The 16,019-nt window shown below is 40.8% G+C and overlaps 1 protein-coding gene and 1 non-coding gene across 3 annotated transcripts; both read left to right on the top strand.

The window, feature by feature from the left end:
- The first annotated feature begins 848 nt into the window (after positions 1–848).
- On the top strand, positions 849–13,539 carry LOC133461469 (polyadenylate-binding protein 1A-like). Of its 2 annotated transcripts, none has more exons than XM_061742405.1 (14): positions 849–1,525; positions 4,935–5,128; positions 5,972–6,087; positions 6,992–7,122; positions 7,221–7,315; positions 7,812–7,949; positions 8,248–8,343; positions 9,370–9,733; positions 10,720–10,830; positions 10,930–11,075; positions 11,794–11,878; positions 11,989–12,119; positions 12,966–13,065; positions 13,143–13,539. In XM_061742405.1, exons 1-13 carry the CDS (start codon positions 1,333–1,335, stop codon positions 13,056–13,058), a joined length of 1,893 nt encoding a protein of 630 aa, XP_061598389.1. In that variant the 5' UTR covers positions 849–1,332; the 3' UTR covers positions 13,059–13,065; positions 13,143–13,539. The 2 variants fall into 2 exon arrangements, with proteins under 2 accessions (XP_061598389.1, XP_061598388.1); XM_061742404.1 differs by having other exon boundaries at positions 6,992–7,131.
- On the top strand, positions 8,031–8,164 carry LOC133461654 (small nucleolar RNA SNORA5). The gene has a single exon (XR_009784212.1). It is a non-coding gene; the product is annotated as a small nucleolar RNA SNORA5 (small nucleolar RNA).
- Positions 13,540–16,019: the final 2,480 nt, after the last annotated feature.

Genomic DNA, 16,019 nt, shown 5'->3' with positions numbered 1-16,019 from the left:
CTTGTTTGGGGTTAACTTTCTTTGATTTTTAGTTACATCGTGGTCATTTTACACTTTATAAGTGTTCTGCAGCTTAGTTTTAGTATTGCTTTTCTGGTTAACTTCTGTGGCATTATTTGTTACACTTTTATCATTTATTTTAGCTTTTCTATGTCTCAAAAGTCAACTTGATTCAAAACAGTATAAAAGTTCTGCATATCATTGTTGGTTTTGTTTTGTTAGTATTTTGACTGCATTTCAACGCAGTCGGTCATTGATCTCTGTCCATCAAGTTTGGTTTCTGTCTCATTTTGGGTCACTGACATACAGTAACTTCATGGTCATCTACATTTAATCCTGTGAGATCAAATTGACATCACATTCACCAGTTTGCTTGTTTTTGTCACTTTTTGTCATCTGAGCACTTATGTGTTTTTTTATTTTGGTTTTTACTTAAAAGCTTCTCTGGCTTGTTTCAAGTACGTACCAGGATAGATCATAGAAATATGTGCCAGGATAGATCATAAACAGATTAGTCATTTCATATAAACCCCAGTCATGGAGCTATTTACCGTTAGAGGAAGGGGGGGGGGGGGGTGCTTGGAATCGTAGACATTGCTGATAGGCTGCTTTGTAAACTGCAATCCAGGAGGAATTTGAGGTCATCTTTCTACATGGCTGCAGTAAGTCAGTTTTTACCCAGGGTCGTGTGTTTTACAGGATTTCATCATCAAGCATGTAGTTTGTGGTCAACGCCCCCTTTAACTAGTGGTCAACCATACTGGAAGCCGATTGGTCAGCTTCGATGACGTCACCTCCCGGTATATATATCACGGCTTCCCGACGGGCCCCTTCCCCTCTACCCCGGCTGTCAGTGCTGTGTGAGTGCGCGTGTGCCCCTGAGCTCGCTCGGCACATTATATAAAAAAATAAAAATACAAAAAAATTTCAAAATATAAAAAAATACAAAAAACTTTTTTTTTTTTTCTTTTTTGTAACAAGTCGGTGAAGCTGGAATAATAAGACATTCGTGGACCGGACGGTAACAGTAACGAGAGAGAGAGAAGGACTGCAAAAAAAGGGCGACGTGTTACCAGTTCAGAAGTGAAGCCCAATAAAAAAAAAAAAAAACGTTTGCATTTACTTTTACCTGCATTCAAATTGAAACCACCGTTTTAACCAAGTCAGAAGTTGCGTCATTTTAGAATATTTACCTCGGACGTATTTTACCGGCCGGCGAGTCTCGAGCCGCCGACAGACCGCTCCTTCTCCCGTTAGAATAACGGAAAAGTTATCCCCGCTGATCCGCAGAGCCGAGCCCCCCCGGACCGCTGTTACCCCCGGACCGCAGAGATGAACCCCAGCGCCCCCAGCTACCCCATGGCCTCCCTGTACGTGGGGGACCTGCACCAGGACGTGACCGAGGCCATGCTGTACGAGAAATTCAGCCCCGCCGGAGCCATCCTGTCCATCCGGGTGTGCAGGGACATGATCACCCGCCGCTCGCTCGGATACGCCTACGTCAACTTCCAGCAGCCGGCCGACGGTAGGGCTGTGTGTGGGGGGTTTATTAGAGAATATGGGATGTTTTATTGGGGAGTGACAGTCAGCTGGGGGAGCCGGCCTCCCTGGACTACACGTGACTGCGGCGACATGTTGTCAGTGGGTTTTTCCTGCTACTAGTACCGTTGGTACCGGGACCAAAGGATCTCCGGCCCCGACCAGTGCCGGGAATGTGGCGGATCAGCTGTAACTGACAAGGCTGATTTATGGTTCCGCGTTAAAGCGACGGCGTAGCCTACGTGCGTAGGGTACGCGGCGTCGCGCACCGTATGCACGTAGGCTCTGCGTCGGTGTGACGCGGAACCATAAATCAGCCGTTAAACGTCTGCTTTCAGTTGCTCCTCAGTCAGCTGGCCGCAGCCTGAGCTCCTCCCAGTCATGGAAACGCTGTGTGGACTCTTTTTTTCTTCTTCTTTTTCTCCTCCTTTTCCTTTCAGGGGTCGCCACTAGGGCTGGGGATCAATTAAAATGTCAAGAATCGATTTGATTAGATTTTTATTCACACTTGCATGTAAATTGGTCTCCTGGAGAAGCTATCAAAAGCTTATGGTAGGAGCCAATTAACATAAATACAGTAGGCAGGAATACAATACAACATGCACATTATACTAGACTACCACTTACATTACAACATATCACATTACAAACCATTAACATGAAACATTTTGTGATCCCGGAGTGTACATTTATATATATGAGCTTAACAATTGATTCTTTAACTGCCGTTTAAATATGGAGATGGACTGTTACTTTTTAAGGCTCATCATTCAACTCATTCCAGATCTGTGTTTCCCCGACACACAACACTCATACTTGTTCCCACAAGTTTGTGGTTTTTCCCTATAATAAGGTGTTTATGTGTAGTTTTGTGGGTGTGCTGGGGAACGGAGATTGGGATGAGTTGAGTTAATCTGGGATTCAAACCTGAGACCACCTGATATATTGTACACGCATTATGGAAGTAGTTATATTCTTTGAAGAATACCATAGTGGGCAAACAGATTCAGAATCGATTATCAAGATTTGATTCCAATATTGATTTGTGTTAGTGTTATTAAAACTGTTTTATGAGCTGTTGCATGAATTATATGACAGTAGTTATGCAACATATTGATACTAGTATTATATTGAGATTCAACAGCAAGTATTGGGTACTTGGGTATATGGGTATTATTCCCATCTCCTCCCGGACAGAATACAAAATCTCCCTGCTAACTTACCAATGCGCCCATGGCAACGCACCCCCTTAACCTCAAAGAGCTGATCCATACTCGTCCCCCCACCTGCACCCGCTCAGAAAACAAGAACAACCTCCTCAAACCCACCAACACTAAACTGGTCTATGGGAGACCGGACCTTCTGCTCCGTTGTCCCTAAACTGTGGAGCGCCCTCCCGCCCACCTGAGAGAACCAGTCAATTGATTTTTTTAAGAGTGGACTTAAAACCCACCTTTTCAATAAATCATACGCCAGCTATGATCTATGGTTTGCCATTGATTTTTATGACTTTTTTTTACGTTTTAGTGACGATACTGCTGCTTTGTGTTGATTTTCTTGCCTTGAATGCTGTAGCACTTTGAGATTCACTGAATGGAAAGTGCATTATAAATTAAATTCATCATCATCATCATCAGTATTGGCATCTAATGATGACTGTAAGGACCAATCACTTCCCAGAATGCTGATATAACGGCCTATAGTCACCACAGTGAATCAGTTGCCTCCATCTGAGCCCGTCTTCTGCATCCTCTTGTCTTACCCCAACTACCTTCATGTCTTTCACTACATCTATAAACCTCCTCCTGGGCCTCCTGCCTGGCAGTTCAAAACTCAGCATCCTTCTACCAATATATTCACTATCTCTCTGGACATGTCCGAAGCATCGAGAGACCCCATAGAGAACTTCAGCATCTTCATCTCTGCTCCCTCCAGCGCTGCCTCCTCTCTTTTCCTCAGGGACACTGTCTCTAGACCAGAGACTCTACATCTACTGTCCCGCATGTTTTGGATGTTTCCCAGCCTCAGCACACCTGATTCTGATTAACAGTCCTCATTATCTTGTTATCCAGGTCTGGACAGTTCTGCTGTTGACACAGCTCCCTGTATCACGGTGTCCTGATGAAGCAGGGCGGCATCTAAAACATGCAGGACAGTAGATCTGGAGGACCAGGGTGGAAGATCACTGCTCTAGACCAAACATGGCTGTATGAACATTTAGCAGTATCCAGTGGGCCACCACCCTCCAGGGGAGATTGTCTGCATGTCATTGATAAGAGCAGTGGCCCCCCTGGGTGTGTTGACATACCCAGCTGCTGAAGATCAACTTAGTAGATAATCCTATGCTGTAACAATGCACCTTCAATAACCATGTCTGCCTCATACTGCTGTGCCTTTCACTTTTTTATAAATTGTATATATGTTAATAAGAGCCATTTGTCTATTTACTGTACAGTGAGCAAAAATAACGAGTCAATTTCCCTGTCTTATTTGAAATGACTTGACCAATAAACCTGATTATGATTAGTAACATGTACTAGGGCTGGGCGATATGGACCAAAAGTCATATCTTGATATTTTCTAGCTGAATGGCGATACTCGATATACAGTATATTGATATTTTTTCTGTGACATAATTGGGGTTTCCCCAAAGCATTATAGCATCTCTGTTAGCTTTATTTTTTTCTGAGGCAAACCCTTAAAAAAACAGTCAGTTTTAATACAATGTCGTGCCAAATGTCACACAGGTTCCTTTATTAACAGAGGTCTGCACAATATCAAAATGTATAAAACAAATGAAATAAAAATAAACTGCCTGCATATATAGAATAAAAATGCTTCTTGAATAAAATAAAACAAATATCCCTTTCCTGCATAACAATTAAATTAAAATACACTGTGCAATTAATACAATGTAGACAGAGATAGTAAGAGGCAGACTTTTCCACTGAGGTTGACAGTTGTGCAAATAACAAAACATTTGTGCAAATCTCAAATAAAACATTCAAGTCAATTTGTCACAAAATAAGCTATATCAAAATCATAAAAAAAAAAAAAAAAGCTATATCGATATAAACGATATTGTCCTGTACCATATCGCGTTTGAAAATATATCGATATATACATTTAAATCTCGATATATCGCCCAGCTCTAACATGTATAATGATGAACCGCAGAATCAAACATTTGTAGGGCCAATTTGACCAGTAAACTTGAGCAGCTTTTTCTGTATCCTGAAATGATCCAAGGCTGGACTGTCTAATATTTGGCTTTCAGGGAAACGCGCTCTCCTCCCCACTGTAGAGACCCTTGGGGGACACGGTGGACGTCTCCCAAACCAGGACTCCATGTAGATTTCTATAATGTATTGAATGACTGTGTTTCTCCTTTTTAGCGGAGCGCGCACTAGACACCATGAACTTCGATGTGATCAAGGGCCGGCCGGTACGCATCATGTGGTCCCAGCGTGATCCATCACTGAGAAAAAGTGGCGTGGGAAACATCTTCATCAAGAATCTTGACAAGTCCATCGACAACAAGGCTCTTTATGACACCTTCTCTGCATTCGGCAACATCCTGTCATGTAAGGTAAATGAGTGTGGGGAGTTGAACCTGCAGCGGGGGGAGGATACGTTGTCTTCTCTGCTAGTATGGGAGTGTTGTGATTGCACAGTTTGCATGGGAGGACTTTCCTGGAGTTGTTTGTCTGCTTAACAAACCTTTAAACTATTAATCAAAGCTACAACACTCACTTTTAACAATGGGGGGCTAATAATGCATCAAAGTTTCGATCTGTCGTTGCATATAACCTAATTAACTAGAAAAGGGAAGTCTAATAAGGCTATGGGGGTGGGGTTCTACTCTAAGGATGGAAATTATTGGCATGGCCAGCCATCCTAGATCTTTTCTCTTCAAGACAAATAATTTAGTCTGGTTCCTCTGGATCCAACGTTGACTTCCAGGGGGCAGGTGCCTCTAGATGGCACCGGAAAGGCATGCAATCTTTCAGAAATGAACCATGTGATAGGCAGAGAGATAACATCAGTCAAACTCATCCAAAATGGCGTGCAGTGGAGTAGGAGCCCCAGAGAATGACTGTCAGTTTTACTGTAAAAACGTATTGATCTGAGCTGTTATTAGCAATCCTGCAGCCATCTTGGCTGTTTTGAGTAGTGGCTCTTAGAGAGTCCCATGTGAGTCATTGCACAAACCGCACCCCCTTCCATTGCAGTTGGTTTGGTGTGTTCTGTGTGGTTGAAGTGGCTGTGAACCCCACGGGACCAGACCCGTGTCACAAGACAGAAGAAGTCATGAAACTGCCATCGATCTTTCAAATCTATCAAAGGGGCAGAAGTCTGACATCACCACCGGTTTAGCTTTATTGCTGCATGTCTGTGTACCTGTAAAAATAGCATGCGTCTTCTTTCTAAGGTGGTGTGTGACGAGAATGGTTCCAAAGGCTACGGGTTTGTGCATTTTGAGACTCAGGACGCAGCCGAACGAGCCATTGAGAAAATGAATGGCATGCTGCTCAATGACCGGAAAGTGTAAGTGCATTAAAGTTAAGATGCATACTAATATTCAATTGTTGGCACAAAAAAAAAGTAACTGCATGGAGTTTGACAGTTCAAATGTGGCAATGGTTAGACAATTTAAACTTGGGTCAAATGTTTTTGCAGATAATATCAGGATCACTGTATTATAGCATATTTTCTATCTTGGCTTAACCCTTGTGCTGTCTTCGGGTCAAGGAAGGAGGAAGAGAAGAAGGGAGGATTGAAGGAAGGAAGAATGAAAAGAAGGGAAGGAAGGAAAGGAGAAAAGAAGGATGGAAGGGAGAAAATAAGGAAGGGAGGATGGGAGAAAAGGAAGGGAGAAAAGAAAGAAGGAAGGGAGTAAAGAAGGAAGTAAGGAAGAAAGGAGAAAAGAAGGAAGGAAGTAGGAAAGGGAGTAAGGAAGGGAGAAAAGATGGAACGGACGAAGGGAGAAAAGATGGAAGGAAGGAAGGGAGAAAGAAAGGAAAGAAGGGAGAAAAGGAAAGAAGGGAGGGAGGGAGGAAGGAATGGAGAAAAGGAAAAAAAGAAGGGAGGGAAGAAGGAAGGAAGGGAGAAAATAAGGAAAGAAGGAAGGAAAAGCAAAGAAGGTAATAAAGGAACGAATGACGGAAGGGAGGTAGGAAGAAAAAGGAGTAAAGGAGGAAAAGAGGAAAGGAAGAAGGAAGGAGAGAGCATGGCAGGAGGAAAGAAGGATAGAAGAATTGGGTCATTTTGACCCAAAGACAGTACAAGGGTTAACACCACGAAACAACGAGTTAAAGTTGCTCATTAACTCTTAACAAATGTATGTAAATGCATTTCTGTCAAGGTGGGAAGGGGCAATCAGTCAACGTTTCAGTAAACAGTGAAGTAATTATTGTGTTATGAATCGTTTCCCCAATGTGATCTATTTCAGATTTGTGGGTCGCTTCAAGTCTCGCAAGGAGCGCGAGGCTGAGCTGGGCGCCCGGGCCAAAGAGTTCACGAACGTTTATATCAAGAACTTTGGTGACGACATGGACGATGAGAAGCTGAGGGAACTCTTCAGTAAGTATGGTGAGTGAGTGGGTATTTTCAACTGCTCCTTCAAGAGGCCCCACGTGCTTGGATGATAATATTGGTCACTGGTTGTGTTTTTTGCTCAGGAAATGCCATGAGTATCCGAGTCATGACTGACGAGAACGGGAAGTCTCGAGGGTTCGGGTTTGTCAGCTTTGAAAGGCACGAGGACGCCCAGAAGGTACGGTTTAATGAGAACATTTTACTTTGTTTGTTGTGTTGGTGACCATGGCAAAACAGCTGCTATTTTTTGCTACATGATGTACAGGACTGTCTCAGAAAATTAGAATATTGTGATAAAGTTCTTTATTTTCTGTAATGCAAAAATGTCATACATTCTGGATTCATTACAAATCAACTGAAATATTGCAAGCCTTTTATTATTTTAATATTGCTGATTATGGCTTACAGTTTACGATTAAGATTCCCAGAATATTCTAATATTTTGAGATAGGATATTTGAGTTTTCTTAAGCTGTAAACCATGATCAGCAATATTAAAATAATAAAAGGCTTGCAATATTTCAGTTGATTTGTAATGAATCCAGAATGTATGACATTTTTGCATTACAGAAAATAAAGGACTTTATCACAATATTCTAATTTTCTGAGACAGTCCTGTAAATGTTTTTGGCTTTTTTTATAAATTTTGTTGTGTTAAAATTCCAACTATTTCAGGCAGTGGATGAAATGAATGGCAAGGAGCTGAATGGCAAACCCATCTACGTCGGCCGCGCCCAGAAGAAGGTGGAGCGGCAGACGGAGTTGAAGCGCAAATTTGAGCAAATGAAACAAGACCGCATGACTCGTTACCAGGTCAGTTTTTTTGTCCTGTGAGGATTTGTCAGTTTCACCATTGTTCATAAATGTTGTAGTTGTTCAGGATTGTAAAGGAACTGCAGCTTTGTCAAATTCAGTGCTTCCTCTGTGGTAGTTTGCACTGGCCAAAATGGCTGCAACAGAAACTGTAGTTCATGGGCCCCACGTCCGTCACCATGGTTACTGGGGATAAACATGTACTACACACAAGCATATTATACACCTAGCAGCTATGTTTCTGTTTGTCCTGCATGCTTTTAAAAAAACAAGAGGATTTTTTTGTTTTTATTTGTAGGGTGTCAACTTATATGTGAAGAACCTTGATGATGGGATTGATGATGAACGCCTGCGGAAGGAGTTCTCACCATTTGGGACTATAACCAGCGCCAAGGTAGGATTGTCTTAGTTTTTTCTTTCTTCTGTCATAAATTAGAGGGCTGAGGGGAAAACTATGGCCTCAAATGAATGCCATAAATATTTTGTATCTGTAAATAAACTTTGTACTTGTAGAAATATTTTGTACTTTCAAAAAATATTTGTACAATATATATCCCCCCTCACAAAAATAGACATATTTTTTCATCAACAAAACAAATTTAAAAAAAATTCAAATAACAAAATAACATATTTGAACAATTTTTCAAACAATAAAATAACAATAACAATAAAATGTAATGTAAAGTATAAAAATGTAAAATATGCTTTGTTGATGAGAGAATATGTTTCTCTATTTTTCTTATTTTTGTGATGGGGGATATATATTGTTTTTCGGCACTACCTTGTTCTCTATAGCTGATATAACATGAATTACTCCTATGTGGGATCAATAAAGTTCTTATTTTTGCCGTCTGAGAAAATTAAATATATTATATTTGGTGCCTAACTGTTTCCCAAGTATATTAGTGCGTGTGTGATGAATAAATGAGACGTAAAACGTACATTTCTCTGTAGAAAGGCGCTTTATGAAAATAAGTCCATTTACTTGTATTAGTTTACAGCGCAGTCTTGCCACATCCAATATGGCGGCGACGTCAGTAATGTGCTGATCGGCTCTCCAGAAACGCTTTGAAACCCGTGCCAAAGATCGCTGATAGGCTCTTATTATTGGCACGTCAAAACAGTGCCATAATTCTCCGTAATTCGTAGTTGTAAAAAAAGTTTGTAGCTTTTGTAAAAAAGTTTGTAGCTTTTGTAAAAAAGTTTGTAGCTTTGTATCTACAAGTACAAATATTTTTTGCACACGCACAAAATATTTCTACAAGTACAAAGTTTATTTACAGATACAAAATATTTATGGCATTAATTTGAGCCCATAGAAAACCCCTTCTTGAATGAGTGTTGTAGGTTTTTCTATTTAGCTCTACATCATTATTATTTTAGCACTTTGGAATTGATGCCGTTTGTTTTCCACCTGTAGGTGATGATGGAAGGCGGGCGCAGCAAAGGCTTTGGCTTCGTCTGCTTCTCGTCCCCAGAAGAAGCCACCAAAGCCGTGACGGAAATGAACGGACGCATCGTAGCCACCAAGCCACTGTACGTTGCCCTGGCCCAGAGGAAAGAGGAGCGTCAAGCCCACCTGACCAACCAGTACATGCAGCGCATGGCCAGCGTGCGCGCTGTGCCCAACCCCGTCATCAACCCGTACCAGCCCGCCCCGCCCTCCGGATACTTCATGGCGGCCATCCCTCAGGCCCAGAACCGCGCTACGTACTACCCCGCGGGGCAGATGGCTCAGCTCCGGCCGAGCCCACGCTGGACCACTCAAGGCGTCCGGCCACAGCGTGAGTGTTTCTGTCCTCGTGTTGTTGTGCATTTTAGGGCTGCAGCTATCCAATATTTTAGTAATCCAGAATTCTACTGAAAATTCCATCGATTAATCGAGTAATCGGATATAACCTTTTTTTGTTTAGTCAAAGAGCAATTATAAATATACATTAGATGTTAATTGACATCACTAAGACTAAATTATATAATACAGTCGGTTCATGGCGGTGCATTTAAAAACCCTGAACTTACACCAGTTGACCAAATTCACTGCCTTCACTCAAAAAACTAAGGATCTTACCAAGAAATGTTCTTATTTCTAACCTAAAAATGCCATTACACCTGATAACACACACCACTTAAAAGGTTAGCTGTTTTTCCCACGTGTTTCAATTGAACTTTCATTTGTGTCAAGCAAATTTTAGGTTCTAGTTAAGTTTTAAGTTAAAGTCTTTAAGATTTTGAGTTTTGGCAGTGTTCAAAATAAAATTATGAGACCTGCTGTATTGGAGCACATTTTCTTTTAGTTAAAGCTGTAGTGGGAACAGATGTTTAGAGGAACCTATGTATGTACCGGGTTAGAGGGGGAACATATAGGAGAACGGACCAGAAGAATATAGAGTGGATTAAAAATAAAAGTTAAGCACTGAGGTACATGTGTCTCCCGTCTGGGCCATTGCAGACTCATTGCCTGAGCACGGCATGTTACAAAAACCAGACATATCCGCCGCCTCTTTCTTCTACCTTTACGTGCGCGCCGTCAGCGCGTTGTGCCACATTAAACATAGTCCGGGCGTAATACGATGCTTTGAGCTGGCAAAATTAAACAATTCCTCGAGGCAGAGAAACTTCCTCGATCATTTTTTGCAATCGAATTACTCAAATTATTCGAGGAATCGTTTCAGCCCTAGTGCATTTTATTTTCTCGTTTTTAAAAAGAGCACCTGGAAGCAGAGCACAGCAACGGCTCACCAGTGACACCACAATCCTGTTGTATGTTCAGACTTTCAGAACATGCCGGGTTCCATGCGGCCCTCAGGCCCGCGCCCTCAGACCTTCAGTACGATGCGGCCGGCCTCCCAGGTCCCCCGCATGATGTCCGCCCAGCGTGTCGGTCAGTCGTGGTCTTCCTAACGACACAGCTAATATACACATCTCTGTTTACACCTTTTGTGTCCTTGATTGCCCCTTCTTTTCTTTGCTCCTTGTGCAGCTCAGTCTGTGGGCCCCCGACCAGCCACTGCCGCCGCCGCCGCTGCAGCCACTCAAGTGCGTGGAGTGCCTCAGTACAAGTATGCAACAGGAGTCCGTAATCCCCAGCAGCACATCACAGCTCAACCACAAGTCACCCTGCAGCAGGTAGGAATGCTCATTGGCTGGACGTCCTCACTCTACAAGCTGTATAGCACGACTCTAGGGAAATGTAGTTCTTGGCAAATTTTTTTTTTTTTTCCACAGAAATGGAGGTTGTTAATACTAAAATAAGAGTGCACATAGTAGTTTAAGGGCATGATACACACATTTGTGTAAATATATTTTAAATATATAATTGTTAAATGTGTGAAAATTAATTTTAACCATGTTTTACCCCTTAAACATGTAATATCCTATAATATTCTATAATCCTGACCATGTAGGATCATTCTGGAGGTTTTGTTGGGGGGGGGGGGGGTGCAATCTTACTGTTTGTCATTCTGACCCAGGATGTATTTGTTAGGTAAAATAAGGTATATTCTAGCCCAAATCACAATGTATGACTGTAATTAGGAAAAACATCAATACATTGAAAGATTGGTCCCACCAAAGAATTAAAAGAAATTTTTTTTTTTAATTTTTATCCAGGCTGGAGCTATAAGGGTCAAACTATACCTGACAGATGATCCGACCCAACAGGGGTCAAAATGAAACTTAATCCTGATAAAACCAAATACATTTTTAGAAAGGCCTTGGCCTGTAGATTAACATAAGTCAGAATGAAGCTCATACATGCCTCCTGCTTTGAAATAATGACCATTGAACCTTGTCCTCATTAGTCGTGCCCTCTATGAATTTTTTTATTTTGTGTCCTGCACTCCAGCCTGCAGTCCATGTTCAGGGACAGGAGCCTCTGACCGCCTCTATGCTGGCTGCTGCTCCGCCGCAGGAACAGAAGCAGATGCTGGGTACGCTTTAGTGACAACCTGCATTACACACGTTTAGAGGGTGTATCGATCTCTTGGTAGTCACTTGTCTGCATCTGGTTATACATTCTCCATGTGTGTGACTCTTGCAGGTGAACGTCTGTTCCCGCTGATCCAGAACATGCATTCCAGCCTAGCAGGCAAGATTACCGGCATGCTGCTGGAAATTGACAACTCTGAGCTGCTGCACATGCTGGAGTCCCCCGAGTCTCTCAGCTCCAAGGTCAGTACTCCCTTAAATAGGGTACTTTATTTTTCTTGCCCTCGCCTTCCCTCTTTTAATTTTAAACAGGCGTGGGGTGAATGACTTAACGCTATAAATATTTATATGCAAAACACACCCATTCCTGAAGAATGTTAATCTACTATCATACAGCAACTACCTGGAGAGCACACACTCGCACTGCAGAAACTCAATATCTTAACAAGAATATTTGTCTTATTTCTAGTTAAAATGTCTCCTTTTTAGTCAAAAAATCTCATTACACTTAAAACAAGACTCATCACTGGAAAAAAACAATTTTCACCTGTTTCAAGTAGATTTTCGCTTAAAATAAGTAGAAAAATCTGCCAGTGGAACAAGTTTTTTTTGCTTGTAAGGAGAAGATACATCTTGTCCCACTGGCAGATTTTTCTACTTATTTCAAGTGAAAATTTACTTGAAACGGGTGAAAATTGTCAAATAACAATTTATTTTTCTGGTAATTACTCTTTTTTTTTTTTTTTTTTTTTTTAAGTGTAATGAGATTTTTTTTGACTAAAAATTTGATATTTTAACTAGAAATAAGACAAATATTCCCGGTAAGATTTTGAGTTTTTGCAGTGCACTCATCTCACAGAAAAGAGGTTGAGGGGAAGTTTTATTATTAAAAGCATACATTTCCCTCACCTGCAGTCGCGCCACAGTCCTTGTACAGGTAAAGGTACATGCACAGATACATGTACTGAAACGGCCCATGTTGTTAAGACGAAGCATGCTGCTGGTCGGCGAATTGATGCGAATAAGAGAAGAATAAGGCTGGGTGAAATTGCGTTTTGAAATTGAGGTATCATTGCCGTGATTGTGCAGGTGGATGAGGCGGTGGCGGTGCTGCAGGCTCACCAGGCCAAGGAGGCGGCCCAGAAGACTGTGACTAACTCAGCTGGTGTCCCGACTGTCTGAACCCAAGGTACCAGTTTACATCAAGTGTTGGTTTGGGTTGATATTAAAGCAAGTTTTTAATTTCTTTCTTTTGTCTTTCCACAGGAATTAACAACCTTGGGACTAGCTTCACCGATGGAGAAAAGTCTTTTGAAGAAATTTAAAATACACAAAACAAAGTAAAAATGAGTAAATGACATTGACAAAAAAATCAAAAATAAAAACAATGGAAATGAGTCTCCAGCCAGGCCTGATACGGAAAATGATAAACCTCCAAGCCTGGTTTGCCGAGTTAGAGAAAATTTAAAAAAAGAGGAAAAAAAATCAAAATGAAAAAAAAAAGATTTAGTTTGAGAGGGTTTTAGAGGGCGAATGATTGAAAGCATTCCTTTTTGCCATTTTATCCCTTTTAAATGTTTTGAGTGTTGGAGTTCCAGAAGCCTGCTATTGTGAAATTTCCCCTGCCCTTTGCTTGCTTGAATAAAAGATATAAAATAATCAGCATTTATGTTTCGTCTGTTTTTTCAAGGATAAAACTGAATCATCTTTGTAAGTTTGTCATTCGTGTCAGGAATAAGTTGTTCAAACGAAATAATTCAGATTTCACTCAAAATGAAACAAACAGCTCAAGTAGAGTAGAATATTTCTTTATTTGTGCTTTAGGCTGGTAAATGCTAAACCAGCACTGAGACGCGGGGGAGGCATCACCTTCCTCTCTTTGCTTCTGTGTCAGAAGGTGATTTGGAAGAGACGCTTGTTTATTTCTCGCTGAGCTTGTCTGCGTCGCTGGACTTCTCTGTCTCGGTGGACATCTCTGCTAGTTTCTGCATGGTGTCCTTAAACCGTTGTTGCATTTCTTTAACCATTGTCCCCACGTCAATGTCCCTGTGGGGCAGAATATGACAAGGTGCCTGGTAAGGATTTATGTATAGAATTATGAGCAGTGGTTACATGATGTCTTGATCTGCTGAAAGAAAATGATGGATGAGATTTGAGTTTCTTGCCCAGTCCTAATCTGCAAATGTTCCACTACTAGTTTTACTCAAGATTGTGAATGCACACGCTCGTCTGTGTGAATCTGTCCGCGTTACATGATGATTTGTTGGTACAGGCATGTTTTTGGCATCTAATAGTGTGAAGCGTTTGGGTTAGTTGTCACTCACCCAACCACGCTGGTTAACTGGGTTCCCTCTAAAATGTTTCTAACCGTTTCACCAAGGCCTTCTGCGATTTTGGTCAGATCTTCCATACTGTATTTCGGGGGATCGGGATCCTCAGCAAAGGTTCCTGTGGGATTTTTAAAAGAATAAAAAAAGTAAGAGGCTTTTACTCCCTTAACAAATTCATTAAACTTTATAACTTTGCCCTTACCAAGTGCCAAAGCAAGCACAAAAACTGCTGTGATGAGGGAGAATTTCATGGCTGCTGGCTGGATGAGATGATGGGACCTACTGTACAAAAGAAACATCTCATTAGTCTGCATGGTTTAAGGCTGTATTTGGTGATGTTAGCCAGCATTTGCTGACCGGAAACCAAAAAAACATTGTTTATATTTCTAATGTTTCATTTTTGGGGCATCAGATCTTTTCTTCCTAAACTTTCTTGAAAATGTAAGCATAAAAATGCAACTTAACTGGTTTTACAGAGTTGTGTGTAGCAAAGCCTGCTGCTGCTTAATCAGAGTTACAAAGCCTGGCCTCCACTTTCATGGTCGGAGCATAAATATTTTGGGGCGCTGGGTATTTGTACAAACCCAAACACAAAACTGTACTCGTTGCCAACCAAGGTGTTGGACGATAACATAACAAAGCTTTAAAATGATTGGACAAGAATATCTACTATGAATTAGAAATGGATAGTATTAGACAAACTTTAATTAGATCTCATCCAGATTTGTGTCCAGAAATATAACAGTGGAAGCCTATAATTATTTATTTGCCAACTCAACACTCTCAGTATCACTATCTGACCTCAAATCTATACTTTACTTCTTTTTGATACTTTTCCTTTAGCATGTTGCTTTATAGTCACAATTACTTTTAAATTATTAGTTTAGTTTATTTTGCACATAAAACATAACAGTAAAAAAACAAAGGTCAAATGAAGCATTGTGCAGGAGAGGTGGAAGCCAAAAAGGCTTATGAAAATGCCTCCCCTTTATAAAACAAACATAAACAATAACAACAGAAAAAGTAAAAACACAATATATGAATAGATAATATAAGACAGAAAAATGTTATTTCAGATCTGAAAAAGTAAATGAGGAAATCTTTTTTTCTCGTCTTTTTGACCCTTTTTTCCAAAAACAGTGATGAAATACTTTAGGTATCCAGATATGTTTGTTTTCCAGAGTAAAAAAAAAAAACCAAACCCAACTAAATTTAAAAAAACAAATGAAAGTTAGTCCACAAGGAAAAGCGACTCACCTGTTCTGCAGAGGAAGTTGGTCCAGATGGTGCTTTTGTGCAGAAACCTCGCACTTCTTATAGTCTGGCGTGTTGGTGCTGTTCTGCTGTCCATCACCAGTGTGCATCTTATCATTCAGTTGACATAAAACACTTAACAGTTACATCATCACTATCATCATGATGTCACTGACATGGAGAACTTCTGCTACCGGATTTCTGATAAGAGATAACCAACAGAATATCTTGTTTTATTTTGGGTTTCGTTGGACTGTTTGGTTCCATAAACAAGCTAATCATTTTTGGAGCACAAAACTGAAAGTTGTGTCGTCCTTATCAAATACAGTTCAGATGTGGGCCATTAAGGTTTTTTTTTTTACCGTAAATATTTAATAAAGCTAATATTTGCTTTTTATTCTGTTCTAATTTGTACTGATTTGATATGAAAAAAGTTTCCTCAACAAAACTCTTTAGTCCAAAAGATGAAATATTGACTGGATCTTTTCCCTCAAAGATCACCTGAAGGTTACAGCATTTCTTCAGCTTTCAGAGGATTGCAGCAATGTTTTTTTTGAAG

The sequence above is a fragment of the Cololabis saira genome, chromosome 15, assembly GCF_033807715.1.
Source record: "Cololabis saira isolate AMF1-May2022 chromosome 15, fColSai1.1, whole genome shotgun sequence".
Lineage (NCBI taxonomy): Eukaryota > Metazoa > Chordata > Actinopteri > Beloniformes > Belonidae > Cololabis > Cololabis saira.
This window is presented reverse-complemented; position numbering and strand designations above follow the sequence as displayed.

Bases quoted from the DNA above. Each gene is read 5' to 3' on its own strand.
- LOC133461469 (XM_061742404.1), top strand. From the start codon at position 1,333: ATGAACCCCAGCGCCCCCAGCTACCCCATGGCCTCCCTGTACGTGGGG. The intron at 1,526-4,934 runs GTAGGGCTGTGT...TCTCCTTTTTAG, and splicing joins CTTCCAGCAGCCGGCCGACG to CGGAGCGCGCACTAGACACC. The intron at 5,129-5,971 runs GTAAATGAGTGT...CTTCTTTCTAAG, and splicing joins GCAACATCCTGTCATGTAAG to GTGGTGTGTGACGAGAATGG.